We start from the raw sequence: 19891 nt of genomic DNA on the forward strand, positions 1-19891 counted from the left end.
GATATCCACATCAAGGGTGGAAGCAGGACCAGAAAGCGTTCCATGTGAGACAACCGGCTGCCAGCCCGACTCAGCTCTAAGCTTTGATGAGATTATAAAAGTGGTGTAAAAGGGATTAACACAAATATTGACTCAGCTCTCCGTTTGTTGACAAACTGTCCAGCCCAAGCGAGACAGTGTCCTTTACAGCCTGCTGTTTCTGTTCTCTGATTGAATGTCCCAGGAGACCTTATAGCAACTTTCCAGCATTTGAAGGGCACCTACAGGAAAGCTGGAGAGGGACTTTTTACAAGGGCGTGTAGTGATAGGACGAGGGGGAATGGTTTTAAACTGACAGAGGGGAGATTTAGATTAGATATTAGGAAGAAATTCTTCACTGTGAAGGTGGTGAGGCACTGGCACAGGGTGCCCAGAGAAGCTGTGGATGCCCCATCCCTGGAGGTGGTCAAGGCCAGGTTGAACAGCGCTTTGGGCAACCCGGTCTAGTGGGAGGTGTCCCTGCCCGTGGCAGGGGGGTTGGAACTAGATGATCTTGAAGGTCCCTTCCAACCTAAACCATTCTATGATTCTGTGACCCTTCACAGGGGTAGGGCATGAACACAGAAAGGGGACGTAACGTCAAGGACCAGGCTGACCCAGGTCTACATCGTAAGGATGGTTGCTGACAAAGCAAAAGCAATAGCTGGGCTCTTCAAAGCAGTATCAGCTAAGCGTCAGCTGGGTCTATAACTGAGTGGCCTTTGACATTTTCATTCAATCTGTTTCATTCAATTGTGAGTTTTGTTTAAAAACAGATGCACTCATCCAAAAGACTACACCCAGAAGTTTATCCGGGTGAGGGGTGGTCGGCTGAGTTTGATATACAAGAGGCAAGTTTTAGAGGAAATGTGTTTCCCTGAAACAGGGCACTTGGTGGACTAGGTACCTTCTTCCAAGACATTTTGACAGAGGGATTATTTTGCCTAATTATGTGTCTTTTTTCAAAATTCATCATGGATTATTAATTAGGAGGCATCATCATCAAATGTCATTTTATTTTCTCTATTGCATAAAGGCGGTAGGTGGATCTTTTCGAGCTGAGAGGAAGTCTTTCCAAGATTAACACGGATAAAGAACACTCCTGAATTCAACGTAAAATTTGTTCCTCTCTCCTATAGGTTTTACAATAAGACATTGTAAAGAAATCTTCGTTCCCCAGAGGAAGCAGACACAATTAACTCAGCCACTAAAAGACCGGTCTGGTCTATGCAACATTGCTGTGAGGAGGCTTTTTGCGAAACGCAGGAACGGGCTCAGCCTGACCTCCCGCCTCTCCCCTCCATCAGAGGGCCCTTCGCAGTCTCACCTTAGTGAGAGACCTCAGGAACTTCTCCCAAGTCTCCCTCTATCTCAAGTTCACCTTTGCACGTTTCCCTTCAATGAGCAGTTACTGAACAGAGCACATGAGAGAGACGTGTCGCGGCTACTTCCAAGCGGGAGATTCCACGACAGGATTTATGAAACGTTTCTTCTGAAAGAGCGGTGCTTCCAAACCCCCTTTGTCCGACGATTTCCCGGTTCTGTCACAAAATTCATAAATAAAAATCTGGCCTTTATTGCTATAGAGAGCAATTGTTCCCTCTTGGTCATCTACAAGCTGGTAAACGCGATAAAAAGAGCTCTTCATTTCTGAAGCTGGAGAAATAAAGTTTGATTAAAGGTCCCTTGTCCCTCAGCTTCTAGAGGCGAGATTCTCTGCTCAGGTTAGTATAGGATTTTTCCTCAGGATTGTAACCAGGGAACTGGCGTTTGTTTTCTCTGTTGATACTGTTCTTGAAGGTGTCATCTGTTCCACTTCTATTTGCAATAACTTTAGGCAGATTTTTTTCAAAGTCCACCTGAAAAAAAAAAAGGAAGAAAATGCCCTAATAGTTTGAAACCTGTATTCATGGCTTTTTTCTTATGCTTAAAGGGCACCTTGTTGCATTTTGAGATTTTGACACCCTTTCTTATAAACCTGAGGAGTTACTTCACTACGTGAAATGACCCTCAGGCCCACAAACAGGCACTTTTTAGTGTGTGGCCCCTCCATATAAAACCACTGATTTTCTCATTTTCCCCCCAGAAAGTCGTTGGCAAAAGCAACAAAAAACACTTCTCTCAACTCCTCTGCTCATGTAAAAGTCTTGGAACGTGCCCTCAGCGCACTCCCAATCACTTAAATTTAGTTTTTCATTTGACTATTTATCTACATGTTGGTGGATTGGTTTTTTGTCTGGCCTGTGGTTGCCTCAGTGGTTCCACCTTGCAACTACCTGATTAATCTTGTTTTTCTACATTTTAAGCAAATATGGGGGATAAATGCATATATGATTTTTTTTTTTTAACTGCTTTTATTGAGATGCTGTTTTTTCTCCAGGAAAGTTCTAGATGAAGTCTGTGTCGAGCACCTAAAAGCCAAGTGGAACAGCTGAAGCAAATCTAGAGCCACAGCTGCTCTCCTAATTAAACCATTGGCTTGAATGTCAAAGTTAGTGCAAGCCGGGTGGAGGCACAGCTTCTACCTTGTGGCCACCTCCCGTGAGCCTTACGGTTGACAGATTGATTTCAAGATTTAAAGGTACCTGTAGAGCACTCTAAAGGAGATGAAAACATACGTATTGCTTTGCGCCCCTTTTCCAAACCTGACAGATTCTGCTAAGACGGAGCAACGCTGTTTCTCTGCAAACGGTTGCAACAGTGCAAGAAAACGAGGTGCTCGTTCTTCGTGGCTTGTTAACGAGCTACGAAGACCTGAGACACCTGGGGAAGGGCTGGTCCTATTTCTGTGGAGGAGGAGGAGGAAGAGGAGGTGCTATGCAGGAGCAGCTCTGCTTGGTGAGCTGGAGAAGCCCTGGAGGAGAGAAGCCCTGCTGGGTCTGGAGGTGGGGACGGCAGCAGCAGGAGAGCTTCGTGGACAGGTGAGTGCTAAAGCTTTTCTCTCTGTGCCGGGTGGGAGGAGGCAGTAGCTCTGTGAGTTCCTCTCTGGGGTGTCAAGTGCAGTTTTGTCCCTGCTTGGGCTGGCGGAGCCGGGAGAGGGGGGTCAGTCCCCGTTTCACGGGCTGCTGGCCATCCTGAGGGCTGCTTGCCTCCGCAGACGCCGAGTCCCCGCGTGCCGCGTAAACAGGGGAAATCGGTAACTTATTAGTAAGGCTGAGTAGGAGGGTTGGGCTGAGCTCATTCCCAGCCCACGGTGCCTATGCAGCATCCCTTGCCTAACTTTAAAAAGCCATGGTGGAAAGCTGGTCTGCTCCCTGCAGGGGGCACCTGCCCTCAGGTGGGTACGAGCGCATACGGCCGTGGTTCCCGGGCCCCGGCGGCGCTGAGCCCGCGGGCACAGGGACTCACCTCTGGGCTGTCGTGCCGCACGCCGCACCAGAGGCAGGCTCGGAGTCTTTCGGACCAGAAGCAAAACAGGTTGCAGACCGGCTTAATTAACACGGGTGGGATGTCTTTTCCTTTACTTGGTCCTGAAAGGAGAAAATAACAACACCTCAGTCTACGGAAAGCTCAGTGGGAGCCTCGGAGCGTGCGGTGGGGGGGAGCGGCATCGGAGCCAGCCTGCCCTCTCCTGAGCCTGTGCCTCGCGAGCCGCTTGCAAAAAAGCTCTTTTAAAAAAAAAAAAAAAAAAAGCTCTTTTAAAAGCTCTTTTTAAAGGTCTTTCAACAGCTGAGTCTGATTATTGCGCAAAAGCGTTTATGGACGTATTGACCACCAACCTGTCATAAAGCTTATCAACAGCCCTGTGAGGGCACAGCCGAGGCAGCCGATGGCGCTGAAGTAGAGGTAGGAGAGGGAGTACCAGGTGTCTGCCAGCAAAGGCCTGGGGAGAGGGGACAAAGGGGAAAGAAGCAGCTAGAGATGACCAATGGGTATGTTCACGTTGTCTCTTGACCGCCCCGGCAAAAACGCAGTGCTCGCGGCCCACTCAGCCGTTACCGGCCATCCCCCTGACGCACGCCGCGCCGAAACGCGGCCCGACACGGTAACGATAGGGGAAAATACCTGTCTGGGGCGGCCGTGGGAGCCGCCGTCGTCAGCGCCTCGGTGCCGTTGGCCAGCGTGCAGTTGAGGGTCGACAGTGGCAGAGGAATGGACTTTGTGGGTGGTGCGGGGTAAATGAAAGAGCCCGTACCGGCCCAAAAAGCTAAGGTGATCCCAGCGAAGAGGCCTCCGGTAGCACCCTGGGCAGGTAGAGAAAGATAACGTTAGAGGCGATGTGTGGGAAGCGCTTCTCCGCGAACGTGAATTAGGAAGGAATAGGTGATGACTGCTTACAGTCTCCACCAGCGTAAATCAGTTCTGTTCTCTCTCAACCAAGGTGTCAAATGTGGTGATTTTATTGCCTGCTGCTGATAAGAGTTGAGGCAAAATTGCCACACAGAGTTGTGTTTTACTTCTGGGTGAATGTGGTGGAACTGCTCATGGGGCAATATGAAATGAGCTCATGTCATGGTTTGCCTGAGCTAATGAAGGCAGAGCTGTTGAAATCATTCTGTGCGTCCCAAGGTGAATGTAGGCTGGGGCAAGTATTGAATATTTATTTTTCTTTTTAATGAAAGAGAAGAAACTCAGAAATAAAATATTAAAAAAAAAAAAATCAAAACTCCTCATGTGGATCTAACCACAGATTATTCCACAGCTGAGTAGAGTTAAATTTAAATAGGATAAATTCAGAAAGTGGAAAAGGACCTCTAAACAGATCTTGGATTCCTCAGGCTCTAAATCTGAAAAGCAACACAGAAACTAAATCTAAAAAAAAAACCAAACAATTTTCAAGGTGGACTCTTAACCAAACAACACCAAGAGATTTTCTTTTAGATAAGGGTTACTCTTCCCCCCCCTTACCTTCCAGTTAGCACAAGGGAACACAATTCCCAGGGTAAATAATCCCAGCATGGGCCCCCCGCACATCCCGTGGATGGAGAGGGAAGCCTGTGGGTGCAGAGAAGAGACAGGAGCTCAGTGCAGCAGCTGGAGGGAGCGCGCGCGGGTCTCGTTTCGATCTGTAATTTTCAGAGGGAAATGGTGGGGGAGAAGGGACCAACAGTGATTTCGGTCCGCAATAAAACAATAACTCTCAGTATTGTTTCCCAGCAGTGAGTAAATAGTGAAGGAGTGGAGGGATTTATGACTTTTTTTTTTTTTTTTTTGGCTAGTTATTCCTCTCCGCAGTGTCCACAGAAATTGTTCAGGTAATCTGGCAGTCCCCAGGGATGTCGGCGTTATTCAGTTCATTGCATTTCTGTTCATTCGCGTTCCATTCACTGCATTTCTGAAGCACGAGATACCTGCACAACTCCTCCCAGCAGCGACGCCGCTGCAGCCATTGAAGTGCACAGGACGCCGTAGAGTATACCTGGAAAAGATGAGGTTGTCAGTGTTGGTTAATAGTGTGGACCATTTCTCATCTGCCCGGTGTCCGAAGTGACCAGGCAGCGTGGAGGAATTTGCACTTTGGGCTTTGAGGTTTAAAGCGGACCATTAAGCACCCAGCAGCGTCTTGCGTGAGGTCTTGTTGGGTTTTTGGTTGGTTGGTTTTTCTTATGAAACAGAACTTAGCGATGAAATTAATTTGTAGGTAATGCCTCATCTAGAAACGTTTCCGTTGCCTTTAAGTAACGCTTTTGAAATAATCTTAATGAATGAATTGAGCAATGAGAAACAACATGGCTTTCTCCCTTTGACACCAGTTTTAACTTTGTGGTAGACAAAACTCCGTAGGTAGCAGTCTTGAGGAAAGCCAACCAAAACTCATCTTCTGTGCTGGCACACCTTGGTATTGCAGGTAAAAATTGCATTTCCAGGGCCTGAGTGCAAATACGCAGTAGTAAGTAGAAAAGCGGGAACAGAGGAGCTCGGAGGCAGTTGGAGAGACAGAGAAAGCACTGGTTTGGCTCTTCTGCAATCTTTACAACGACAAGTAAAGGGTTATGATGTTATTACAATACTTATAAAAGGTTTGTGATATTACTGCAATACTAGTACAGATTCAAAGCACTTCAGATGCTTTATTTTTATGGGCTGATTTTTTTTTTTCTACTTTTTTCTTTTTCTCTTAAAAACTGAACAATCTGCTCGTGTGATACTCTGTGAATAGAAAAGTCATTGTAATACAGAAAATAATAGTATTTAGTAATACTGTTATGGAGTAATATGGTAATAACTACATTGATATTCTTGCTCTATTGTAAAGAAGATCCCAGAGTGTTCCCCAGTATTTCCAGTAGACAAAACTTTTCAAAGGGTTTTGAGTAGTACACGGGCTTAATTTTAATGAAGCAGCACGCTAATGTTCATCCTGAGAGTTTATAAAGTTTGTGCTCCTGTGGTTTCCAAAGCACAAGTGTGTTTCTGAAGTAGTGTCAGTAGACAGCGCTCTTCGCTGCTCAAAGAACTGCTCTCAGAGCCAACTGAGAGTCCGAGACTCTCAAGGCTCCGAGTATATGAAATGCAGCCCAATTTTCTCCTGTCGTGACAGAAACTGGGGGGGTGGACACCTTTGCTGTTAAAAAAATGGTTCCCATCAGGGGTACCTACATAAGCCTTTGCTGATCCACGTGCTCATCTTCTCGGAGAGGTTTGGGAAACCTTTCCTGACCAAGTCTTCAAAGGTAACAGTTGCTAAAGCGTTGATGCTGGCAGCTACCGTGCTGTAGAAAGGGAGAAGAATGTGAAGGAAACAGGAAGCGATGAAGTCTCAAATAAAATTGTATTTATAGAGTAATGCCGCCTCTCGTTCAGCATCAATGCTATAAAATGTACAGTTCTTGAGGAGTATTTTTCACGTATAATGTGGATGCTGGTGAGGTGTCTGTCCCTTCCGCGATTGGTCGGGGCCCTGCTTCATGCTGGCACAGAGCAAGGGGGGGAAACTCCTCTTGACTGACCCTTCACTCTACCAAGCTCCAAAGACTGTCAAAATATGGACATGTTCCAGAAGAAAGGTACTGCTCCCTTCTAAGTCGAAGGATGTGCGGTGACCACCAGTGACACCCTGTTCTTCCACAAAACGTCTGTTCTATTTTCTCTCCTAACTGAAAAATATGGAATAGGAATACTTGGACTTCTAGCGAGGTGTTTGGAGAATGCTACCTTTGTGAGTTTTTTCTGACAATATGGCAGCGGCAATACCTCCAGCACCGTATTTGATACTCGGTGCCCCTAACTCTGTTCTCTTAGTGTCCTACCAGGAGCAGCCAGTGCCTTTTATACAGGGCTCTTCTTTTGTGTAGGGCTGGGGTTTTTTTTCGTTTTTGGTTTAGTTTTTTGGGGTTTTTTTACCAGTTTTGATAGCCCTCTCTTGCTTTTCCTACAGAAAACAAGTAGCTCCAAAGATATTTCAGGAAGCTGAGCTCAGTTTTTCTACTCTTTTGCCTATGTTGATAATGTTATTCCAACGTCTTGGGATAAAAAAAAAAGATACTGGAGCAGTGGAGCTAGGCTTTGGCATAACTATAATGTAATTCAGCAAAGCACAACTGCTGCTCAGGTTTTGACCTCCTTCCAGGGCCTCAAGAAATCAATCGTGTGCAGTTAAAATGTCATTTCAGACTCACAGACCTCAGCGTTCCACTGAATGCGCAGGCGACAAACAGTCCCGGGACTCCTGGCATCGAGGAAAATATGTCCATGACAAAATACGGCATGAGCTGGGGTAGAAGGAGCACACGAGCAACACAGGCAATTAGTTAAGATTTTCCTGGGTAATGGAAGAGAAGTAGCTGCTTCTGAGCATGTTGCTAAATTACATATTTTTTTTTTTTTCCTTCCAACTAAAAAGGGGTTTCAGATTTTGAGCTAAAGGGATGTTTGGTAGAAGCGGTCAATCAGGTTAGTACTGCAGGAGTGCCAGAATAGGTATATTCTAGTCCTGACTTGGTAACCACCTCGGTGCCCAAGTGATAAAAGGACGTAAAGTATCCCACCAAACTTAAACTGCCTCTATGCGTGGGCCCGAAACAGCTCCTAATTATCAATGTGGGTATCTTTACCTGATCAGGTGCCGAAATGAAATCGGCGGTCCAAGGGTCACAGCTCTTGTAATGAGAGTACATCACCAAACCACAAAACACTGCACACACCAGGACTGTCCAAAGTCCCAATAAATTCAGGTAAAGAGCACTAGAACAAAGGAAAGAAACTCTGTTTAATAGAAGACAAAGATAGAAAAGCTGTTACAATTAAGTTATTTCTAACTTTTTAGGGAGACGCCTTAATCAAAGCTAGCTATGCAATTCGCAGCTAGATATATCATTTCTTAAAGGCATTGTCAGGGTGAGAAATTGTACATAATACTGTTTAACAACAACAAAAAAAAAAAATGGAGAAATACAGCCTCTTTATGCAAGGATAAAGGTTCTGGGTAACCCCCTGCAGCTGGAAGAGACCAGTAACTCGTAGGCAGAATGGGCTGCACCGGGTGCTGGGTCTGTCCCTCCTGTCCCCTGTAAGAGCAGATTTTTGTCTGTTGGGAGGTGTTGTTGCTGGTCTCCCTTTCAGCCGGGCAGAGCAGCGGTTTGCACAGATGCTGTCGTGGCTGCAGTGCCGCCGTTGCCAAGTAGCGCCTTGGGTTGGGTTTTTTGACTAGTGCGCGAGGCGGATGTGGGTGAGGGTATCCGCCGGGCAGGTTGTGTGGCTGCGGTTCCCGAGAGCTGCCGGACTTTGTAGAGCCTGCATCATGTTTGGGTATCGCCCCACGTGAGGTTTCACACTCGGGCCAGTTCAGAGCTGTGCTACTGGGACCCACAGGTCTTCCAGGACTTGTTACTACCGCCGTTCTCACTGTTGTGACTTCCAAACATTTTTCAGGGGCTGGATTTCAACAGGATAAATTCATATAGTCTGTCATGGCTTTAAGAAAAATCAGCATGACTGCAGCTAGCAAAAAAAATAACTGTTTGAAGAAGTAAAAAAAAAAAAAAAAATACCACCTTTATGCTTTAGCCGAGCGGGCAAGCAATTAGCACTAGGCACATGAAGAAATCTGCTGGGTTAGCAAAACCTGTGTCTAACCATGCGTGTGCTAATGCTGAATTTAAGGAAGGTGGCAGGCTGGAGATCTTTGGGTCTGTATTGTGAAGTTTCCCATGGTTCGTTGCCATTGATCGTAATTACTATTCTTCTAGTTTAGAATTTTAACAACACATTGATTTTGTTTTATTTAGATCATGACCTGTACTATAGCACCCTATTAAATCAATAACCACTTTTAATAAAATAAATGTAAATGCAATTCCAACAAATACACTTTTCCAATAAAGCCATAGATGGGCCAGCTTCTGTTTGGGCGTCTTTTCCATATTCTGCTTCCCAGGATAAATTCAGCAGCCTCACCCCAAATTAATAAACCACAAGAGGTAGATAACTACCTGGTTTTATTTCTGTGTTTATTTATGTCATTTAGGGCCAGAGGAAGTAAGACCGTCAGGGCAAAATTAGCTTACTACTGCCAATGGGATACCGATATTTATTTAATATAACTGACAAACTGTTAGTTTAACTCCACGCCAGTATGTTTGGTTGCTAGAATAGGTTAATGACAGGTAACTTACAGTTTAGCGTGCTTTTCCGACTTGCAAGAAATGCATCTCTGTATTGTGGACTGATTGACTCCATAGATCCCTAACCATGTAAATGTTCCCCCAATAACAATTGTCCAAAAGGTATGTCGTCTCAAAGGATCAACATCAAAGCTAGAAAAGAGAAGGAGAAGCAATTCAGTTCACTTATTTAAACACACATTTATTAAGCAAGAGGTGGGCGATTTTTCAGAAACGTCTGGTACATCCCACCCTCTGAAGAAGCGCTGCATTGGTAATGCTGTTTTCCAGGCGAAACAACGTCTAATGTATTTAGATTTGGAAGGTTTTTTTACTTTTATGGAACACATTACTGTCAAGTCAGGGTAAACATATATCACGCAGGCTCAGTCAAAGGACCAATTAATGGAGATAAATCACTTTTATAAGGCTTTTTATGCTCAGGTTTCAGATCTGTGTCATGTTGCAGCAGCAGACCCGCAAACCGTCCTGCCCGGGACCCCGTCCTCTGCAAGGAACAAAGCCACTTACTACACTCTCAAAATTCTCCAAACTCTCAGTTACATCGTTGTGCTGTGTTATTTCCTTTACAAGATATCGCTTCAGCTCCAGTGTTAGTTTTGTGTTGTTTTTTTTTTTTTTTTAACAACAAAATTTCATTACTCAGTAATTTTAACCAGTACAAGTACGTCTTTCTGTCTTGCATCTGCTATTTGGCTACTCTTGATCTGTATAGCAGATAACATTTGACCTCGCTTCTAGATTCTGTCACTGACTTGCCTTGACCAATGAACGTTTAAGTCAAGGCCACAAGCAGCCAAAGGAAGGTCACTTTGCTCTCCTGGTGCACCATTGCTAGCTGCTGCGGGGAGTGTACTGAAAGTGAAGTTTCAGTTTTATGAATAGGAAATGAAAGATATGTGCAATTGGAAGGAATAATTGGGCTGTGTTTGTAGCTGCACAAAGGAAAATGGCAAAATTCCTTTTAAGTTCAGCAGGGCTTTGATTTCTTCAAAAAGAAGTCAATACATGAAAAGACTAAACATGAAATATACAAAAAGAAAAGGTTTGCACCATTTGTTTCTTACTCAAATATGTTTAGTCGTGATCCTTCATAGGCATCTTCCCAGACCTTGGTTGGTCCACCGTTCAGAGTAGTTCCCCGAACCAAAACTGTCACGAAGCCAACCACCATGACAATCATTTGAAATGCATCTGTCCAGACAACAGCTTTTAGTCCTCCCTAAAAAAGACAGAAACGGTATGCTCTCATCTTCTTTCCCCTCGCAGAAGTGCACCGAAAGGTAGAAAGACCCCATATTTCAGGCACTCATGAGCTGCACGTACAGCAGCAGATCAGGCCTTTTCTTAAACTTTATATTCTTCCATGAAGATTTTGTTTTTACACATCAGAAAATGACACAAAACCTAAATTGATGTCTACAGCCGTATGAGAATATTTGACCTCCAGTTAAATACTTTTTTTTTTTTTTTTTCTTTTCCTGTCTCCTTTGTATGTATTTGAAGAACATATCATGGTGTGGAACAGAAGCTGAGGGAACACCAGCTGGCCCGTGTTTGTAGTTCCCATATCGCGCTGTACACTACTGGGAGCCCAGCGCTCCACAACTAGCCTAACACAGAAAAATAACTCTAGAAACTCTGCACTTCGGCGTTCTTCCATTGCTACTTTCGTATGCGATCAAATCTGTGCTAGAGCAACGTAATAAGTGTTTCTAACAAGGATGGACTGAAACACCGACAAAAATCAGCAGCGGTCATGAGAACCGAGATGAGGCTGTGTCCTGAGCCCCAGTGCTCTGTGCCGCTTCCGCTGCAACGTGTATCTCTCCTGTAATGCGGAGTCTCCTGTTGCTTCCACTCGGAAGCAAAGCTCTGATGACCTGTTGATCATCCTTTCTAGACTTTATCGCTCCGTTCTTGATCTGGGAGGTACTTCTTTTCATTGCAGTGGCTTTTCAGTCTATAACTCGTAAAAGATAAGAAGAATTATCTTCTCAAAAGATTGAGTATGGCAGGGGCAGGTTATCGCCTCCTTATCTGGACTCTGCCTCGAGCTTTCTGGTTTAAACCTTGAGATGTAAAGCAGAGGATTTGAGAGGAAATTTATTTTTTTTTCTCTGAATAGAATTGTACCACAGAGTATAAAATACATTTATCTCTCTATTCTACTACTTTAAACTTCAGTCACTCGGACTGTATTTAGGGGCCGTCCGCCTGCGATAGCCTGGCGTGTATAGAGGATGGTGGAATTACCAGTCTGTGTTCCAGCTGTTCGGCTATGCCTGTTACGTACCAGAGTGCAATAGAAAGTGCAGACCATTCCTGTTGCAACCACGGAGCCCCAGAGATCAAATCCAGTCACTGTGAAACCAAAGAAAACCAAATGGTTAGCGAAATGGGGTTAATTCATCAGGGTGCCAACAGAAAAGTTATAATCCTTTAGCCTTAGAAGGATGGGAGTAATTATGAATTTTAATATTCTGCGTCTATTAGGAGTTTTTCCGGATTCTTAATGCTACTGGATACTGTTTTGCATTGTTGTTTTCTTGCGAACTGGATTTCACTAACTTTCAAGCGTGCAAAAGTAATGTGTAAGGAGAATAATTGCACAAAGAAAAACATCATTCCTATGGGACACAGCTTTATAAGCAATGCTTTCTTTCTGTTCTTAGTCCAGAATTTTCTCTTGAGAAATCAAGTTCTTCAGAGATTTCTGAAGAATCCTAAGGGGGGAAAAAAAAAAAAAAAAAAAAAAAACCAGCTCCAAACTAAATTCAATTCCCTGCAACTAGGAACAGTTTAATGCTAAAATGTGCTGCATTAAAATAATTTGGCATGTTCATTTGACGCCATGAAGTTACTTTATACAAGAGGTACAAATTTTGGTTTGGCTTATATTGAAGTCTCTCCCACTGGGCATAGTTTGTGAGGGCAAATCTATTTGTAAAGGCTCTCTTATTAGCAAACTTCCTATGGCCTAATAATGAACGTGAACTGTTGCATAAAATTCAGTTGAGCTCCAGAGGAAGGAAGCTCAGCGCTGTGTAGGAGGTGGGATTGGACAAACCGGATGCGACTCCAATGATGAACAATAAGAGCCTCCCAAACCCTTCCTGGTCAATTTTGGTGGAATTGGGAGTTGGACCGTGGTGATTCCTTATGCTCTATGGCAGTAAAATTGCTAATCCCATCTGTCATGATGGATGCTGTATTTTAATTTAAATTAAAGTAGTGTGTGGAGCACAGCACAGCATTCAGCTCCAGCAACATGGAATGGAGTTATGCTCATGGGAACCTGAACACGGGAGACGGGAAGGGGGGAATCAAAGTACAGAATACGGTCTTGGATCGTCAGCTTGTACTGTGAACTTTGTCAGGGTGTTGAGAAATTGTTCATCGCTAACCTCTTCGGGTGGTTACTGAGTGCAAAGGAGAGCAGGAGAGCAAACGTGGGGCTCCTGCTAATGTGCGGGAGAGGTCTGGGCAGTCAGAAACGCAGAGCTACGAGGTGGAGGCAAAAACCTTCTTACAGAGCTCTTGAGGAATTTTTTCTTGGCCTTAACTTTATCTGTTTTCCTCAGTTCAATTTATTCTGGTTGTCTCACGCCGTGGGTATTTGGGGTAGCCATGTAGCTCAGCGTGGGAACTCACCTTGGTTGAGTGCCAGTGATGGAGCATAAACCACTATTCCTGTGTAAAGGATCTGAAGGAGAAAAAGTTAATGATAAAAAGACTACGTGTACGTGAATGCTCAGAGCAAAGTACCAGATCTAGAGATTCATTTAGATCAGCTTGTATTGCATACGGCTTTCCGTTTCAGCCTTTACAAAATAAAAATCTTTGATTTAATTCCTTTCTGATGGAAGGACCATTATCTGTCTTGGCATTTCGCCTATTGCTAAGATGACTAGTTGACAAAAACATCCTAGTCAAATGGAAAGAGGGGCTTTCAGGAAAACACAAACATTGATGCAGAGAGAACTTGGATTGATCTTGCAAATTAAACTTCCCTTGTTCCTTTCAATCCCTTTAAAAGTAGCTGACTCGGTGCTCTTCACACATATGTTCTGACAGAACTGAGGGAGAAACAAAGTCTGAAAGTCAATGAGCATTCAAATCCATTGCTAAAGGTTTTGGAGTTAATAAAATGGCATTAATGTAGAAAGTCATGTCTTCCAATATCCCATCTTTCCATCAAATATGTAACTAATATAATCTTTTGAGATGGGCCCTGCCGGGACCATCACGAGGCTGGAGTCACCTGGGCATCCCCCAGGAGAATGCCACATGCAACAGCTTTCCTCACCTCCATGTCACAAATGGGTAACTGGTAGACTAAGCGTACCCAGTAAAGCTCGTCTAGCTTTGTGAGAATGACAGAATCCACTCATTTAGAAAGAGAAAGGCTTCAAGAGAATATAGCGAGACCAAGAATTTGAGAAGCTGTGAGACTTCAGCGCAACATCCAAGTGTCAAAGACAACAAAAGTGGCGTTTTTAATCCATTTTAATATGAAGTTTTAGGTAATTTTAATAGGAAAGCAACTATTGTTTCTTTTTAACATTCACACTCCAAGTGGAAAAAAAAATTAAGAAACATTAAAACATCTCATTGTACAAAATGTGCAGTCTGAGATGAGTCCGTCAAAATAAATGTTGAAGGAAACTAGCATAATCAAAGAGTCAATGTCCTCTTACCGTCTGCAGGATGTAGATCAATGTTGCAGCAAGACGGACAACCTTGTTAAATCTTAACTCCAAATACTAGGAAAAAGAGGAATCTCAGTAAATTGCATGTGTAGCATCTGTGACACAGCTATTAACCTTCTGTTCCCCCTGTGTAACAGCTTGCTAAGCAAGTGGAATTACTGGCAACTGGCACTACTGCTATGAGTAATGAACAGGAGAGCACCATTGTCCTTACACATAGCTATAATTACGTTTTAAGAAACTTTCTCATCAGTAGAATGTACTAGAGGTTGTATGTTGGGTCACGGTATTCAATATCTGCTTTGTATCAGGAATAAGTGGAAAAGCCCAGGGGCTACAAGGAAAAGAAACTTCAACTTTAAATGGAAGTATATTCCAACTACATCAAGAGGAAACTTGAGGTCATCTCTAGGAGAACTAGCATAGATTGACTCCTGTAGGGACAAAAGCAGTGGTGGAGCAGGTGGAGAAGCAGCAACATAGAGGCTTTCACAGTGCTTGAGCTAAGCTGGCGTCCTCACGTGCTCTGTCTCCGTCTAAAGCCGAACCTGCACATCCTCAACAGGGAGAGACAATTGGTGTTCTTATGGACTTCCAGGTGGATGTAGAGGGTCATTCCTAATTACCACATAACTGCAGAGGTGAATACATCTCTAGCCTCAAGAGCCCGGAGTTTACACTTCAGTCACTACCTGGCATCTCTCTATAGGGTTGACCAAAAAAAATTAAATCTGTGTTGCTAACCCTGCATCAGCCTCCCACACAGCCTTGGGTGGGTTGGGTCTCTCCTTGGGCCATAGTCCCATGCGATTCCCCAGCAGACACCAGGCACAGGCTGTACAAGTCTCTAGGGGTAGTACTTCCAAAGCAGGGGATGTTGGTCCCTTCTCCCAGGTAACTGGCATTAGGACCAGAGGAAAGACCCTCAAGTTGCACCAGGGGAGGTTTAGATTGGATATTAGGAAAGATTTCTTCACCAAAAGGGCTGTCAAGCATTGGAACAGGCTGCCGGGGGAAGTGGTTGAGTCGCCATCCATGGAGGTATTTGAAAGACAGGTAGATGTGGCTCTTGGGGACGTGGTTTAGTGGTGGACTCGTCAGCTTTAGGTTAATGGTTGGACTCTATGATCTTTAAGGTCTTTTCCAACCTAACTGATTCTATGATTCTTATTAGTTTTGTTCATGTTCATCTTTCTTGTGTCTCTTGCGTAATAAACCCCGCAATCTTCTGTACAAATAAATAGCAAATTTGTGTAACTTGACTTGTGGCTGAAAATAATTAATGAAGCCAGCAGAGTCATCTTTCCAGCATGTTTGAAGGACTTCTCTGACTACAGTGACACCTTTGGTGGTTCAGATGAGAGAAGTAATTTATTCTCTGATCTTGCATCAAAACCAGCTAGAAAAGGCAGTTACTTGTGGCAATGGGAATAGGTGGTAAATTTTACTTTTTTCCAACCTGTAACTGAAATATTTCCAAATACCCAGGCAGAGCTGTTGGACCGGAGACCCTCCTTGGGATTGGGCTTAGAGAACACGGGCAGCCTTCCTGTTACCAGGAAGCTCCTCGTCAACTAATCCCGGCTTTCTTCATCCAAGTCTTGCATAGTTGAAACTGCCCACAAACGGGAGCAGCCAAATTTGCGGCGGTTGATTAAAGTGACAAAAAGGCTGTTCCCAAATGCTCAAAAGCTGTCCTATGGGTGCGCGGATGATGAGGGCTGCATGCTGTGCTCCTAGCAATAGCATCACAAAGACTACTGATTTATTTTAATTTTTTTTTACTGCTGAACTGTCATATGAAGAAAACAATGTGTTCCAGGAGGAATGCCAGGCAAAAACTCTAAAAATTCAGAGGTCTTTCAGGTCAGTTCCTAGAGAATCCCTGAATTCATTCTCTGGCCCTGACTTTTTTTAGTTTTTTTGAAAGAGACCTGCCATCTTCTTCCTCTCTATTCTTTCTACTCCCCCCTCACCTTTTTAGATGTCAAATAGTCCGCATTTATAGTAAATTGGACCAAATTGCCACATCTAGACCAAGTTTGAATTGGACACTATTGAATTTTGTTCTGAAAGTCTGTCTTTAATACCCGCTCTCTAAACCAGAACGGAATAGTTACTTATAAGATCAAAAGCATTTGGATACACTTAAAATATTTTCCAGCTGTAACTTAATTTGGTGCTGATGTGTAAACCCTTATCCTGTCTTTGCTATATATACACAATGGGACCTCTGAACCTTAATTTGTGCTTTTAACTTGCGCAATATATATAACTAGTTTGAATTAATGCAACCAGCTACTAAAAATAATTAATGTATCAATACACTTCTGTAGAACACTGCAGAAAATCTTCTGCCAGATTTTTTCTCTAGGAATATCTATATACATGATACTGACTTTTATGTTAAAATAGTGTCCTTTTTGATTATTTTTACTTACCTCATAAGTGCTTGTAATGCCAGATCTGTAAAATACAGGTAGAAATAGTTCGGCGGTAAAAATGATGACAAGAGCATATGAAAGAAAGAAAAGCACAAAGGATGCCCCATAGCGATAAACTTCGGAGGGTGTCCCCAGAACGGTGACTGCTGACATGAAACTTGAAGTGAGAGAGAAAGCGATTGGTCCACATGTCATCTGCTTACCACCCACCAAAAATTCCTTCGAAGTTTTCTTTTTCCTCTCTTTAACTGCAAAAAAGACTCCGATGCTAGCACAGACTAAAAACAGTGCTGCAAAAACAAGGTAGTCCCAAGCCACAAATTTTTTGACTTCTGGAGCTACAAAGTTTGACATAGCACCGGCTGGACAAGTCTCTGGTTCTGGTTGTCTATAGCTGTTGCTCTGAACAGATTAGTTCAGTTGACAGCAAAGTTGAAGCTTATCTGCAGCTCATCAATGACAAATAATAAACAGAAAGGCTATTCAGCTTGGACGCTTTTTTTTTTATCCAGTTCACCTCTAAGGAGGAAAAAAAAAAAAATAGGGAAGGATGAGTTAGGAAGGTGCTGAGTGCACTTAGACCCTGGTGCTGCTGATGCTTCAGGCAGGCTGGAGCGGGGGACTTAGCTGTGAAATCTGTAGTACAACCCCTTTTTGTTTGTGCGGTTTTAATTTAAGGTTAAACATTAGCCTGGCACGTTGACTTGATCTGTCTCTTTTCTAAGCTCTCAGCAGTTTTAAATAATAAAATGAGAGCAATAAAGAAATAAATAAAGGAGGGCGAAATGCAGGAAAGCTCAGTGTACGCACCTATGACGCCACCCGTGACTTTGTTTTCAGAGGAGCAATTCCCTCATATGGTTAAAAACTAAACTTGAACATCAGCAATAGAGTTCAGAATTGTCCTTTGGTGTTCTAAGTGTGCTCCTTGGTAGACCCTTTGGAAGCGGACGTTGCCTCAAAGCCTTTCATAGTTAAAAGTAGCTGTGGTGCTTTCCCACCGCCCGCCGTAGCGCAGCCTTGGTGTGTTTGGGAGCCATGGGCATGTCCAGAAAAGCAGAAGTGTGGTTTGTGCTACACCGTTTGAGGGTGACTTTCGATTAGCAACTCATTTTCACTGACCGCTACTAACAGCAGTTTTACGTACAGCTTATACAGGTTTATGCGAGACGTGGCTTATTTTATTTATCTGCGTTCAACTTGGTCAGACCTGCAGGACCAGAGGGGGAAAAGAGAAGCTGATTACAAAACAGCAATGCTTTTCTTAACTATATCTTTGCATAATTTATCGATTTCAATTAATTAGGTTTTACTTGTGGTGGTGTGTTTTCTTGTTGGGTTTTTGTCTGTTTTTCAAAAAAAAAAAAAGTGAATACTCGTTTTATCTCAATCTATGCCATGCCAATACATTTTCCAAAGAAGCAGGCAAGGACTTGTCATCCCGAAGGATCAACTTGTACAAAGAGGTGGTGTGTGTAGTCGCAGCCCTGAAGGAAGGGTGGAGGGTACGTTTTGGAGAGAGGTGCAGTAACCTGGGGTAGCCTTTAACAGCAAAAGTCTTTTTCTTCAGCCATGCCTTGGCTGGGGATGGATCCCCACTTCTCCTTAAGTCATCAGTAGATGGAGATGGTCAGTTGTACCCATCAGATTAGCGAATATCCAGACCTGAAGCCTTGCCTGTTCCCATCCACTGCTCAGGAGAAAGAGGAATACGTGTACAGCAACCTTCATTGCTCAGCGTGCAGTCAAAGAAAATCCGGGACAGCCTATGGCTGGAACTGATTTCTTCTGTCCACATGTATAGTAGAGATTGTGAAGTTTTTGTGGTTGAGTTTGGTGAGACCGAGCATAAAAGGGGGAGTTGAAAGGCCTATTGCTACTGCAGAATGTGAATTAAAAAAATAAATTAAAAAAAAAAAGTGTGAAGTGCACGTCTGTGAGGTATGATCCAGCCCTCCGTGAAAGCTGAGATGACAGTTAAAGGCACATCAGTTGCCACAGCAGTTGTTTGTGCGCTGTAACCTGCGGGTACTGCCACGGAGGGACCGGATGAGAGAGCAATAAACCGTCTTGCATTACCGTGGGTCAGTGAAAGTGGGCTGTCATAGGTAAACGCTCTGTAAATTCTCATCCAACTGCCTCACAGTAATTTATTTATCCAAGTATACCCCCATCGCTGGTTAATATTTCTCTTTTGTACAGAACAAATGTCTTGAGATGTGTCCACTCTCAAAAAAAAAAAGCAGTGATTTTCACTTGGCAGGCATTCCTCTGCTTTGCTATTTATTTATTTATTTTGCCCCCCCCCCCTCCCCCCCCCCAGCCATGCAAGAGCACAGATGTTTTCTGCAGGTTTTAATTCATACCTGCAGGGTCTGATTTAATAAACGTCTCTGGCGATGGTACAAGCCATGCCCTTACATCGGTGAGGTTCTAGGGTCAACCATCAACCCAGGCTGGCAGAAGACTGATCTAATGGGGTCTGAAGGCCGCCCGTAGGGCTAACCAGGCAAACCACGGGCATGCTTTTTCCCCGCAAACCACAGTTGATGGCTGGCTCAGTCATGACGATGCCAAGTGAATTAAGGAAAAGGAGAAAAAAAAAAAAAAAAAAAGGCGAAGAACCAAACTTGAAGGTATTTCCTCTCCAACTTGAGCCACTGAACTGCACCATATACGTAAGACTGCATCAGTCTTACTCGTGTTGCTGAGAGGGCGGAGCACTGTTTGTGGGGCCTGGGATAAAAATTAAAAAAAAAAAAAATTAAAAAAAAAAAATTGAAAAATATCATCTGGGTCAGAAGGTTTTGGTCATGTTACCAGAGAAAGTCTAAGTGGAAGATCCCTGTAACATCCGTTCTAGGAAATATAAGTGTAGTGTAATATATTATTACTGGCTTGAACAGATTTTTTAGAATGGTCTGTTTGCCATCAGTGAGCACTGCTAATTAGCAGCTGGGCTAACGGCGCGCTCACACAGTGACGAATAATGCTGCCTGTCGGCTCACATGGGTTCAGTGCATAATAATTTGGGGTGGATTCCAGGAAGCTTTTCCAAACAGTAAAATTCTTATTGGCATAAATGTAAGCCTACGGAGACTTTTTTTTATTATTGTTCTTTTTAAATTATGAATGGTCTTTTTAACAGAAAACT

General features: G+C 43.7%; 1 protein-coding gene across 1 annotated transcript; it reads right to left on the reverse strand.

The window, feature by feature from the left end:
* Positions 1–1718: 1718 nt before the first annotated feature.
* SLC5A12 (solute carrier family 5 member 12) lies at positions 1719–17091 on the reverse strand (the record flags this gene model as incomplete). The annotated part of the gene is made up of 15 exons (XM_082485961.1): positions 1719–1877; positions 3367–3488; positions 3738–3841; positions 4024–4202; positions 4867–4953; positions 5310–5377; positions 6559–6671; positions 7582–7670; positions 8013–8142; positions 9573–9713; positions 10649–10803; positions 11878–11945; positions 13236–13287; positions 14282–14347; positions 16735–17091. The coding sequence occupies 15 exons, from the start codon at positions 17089–17091 to the stop codon at positions 1719–1721; spliced, it is 1890 nt and encodes a 629-aa protein (XP_082342087.1).
* Between the last annotated feature and the right edge of the window lie 2800 nt (positions 17092–19891).

The sequence above is a fragment of the Vanellus vanellus genome (genome assembly GCF_965231255.1).
Source record: "Vanellus vanellus genome assembly, chromosome: 6".
Lineage (NCBI taxonomy): Eukaryota > Metazoa > Chordata > Aves > Charadriiformes > Charadriidae > Vanellus > Vanellus vanellus.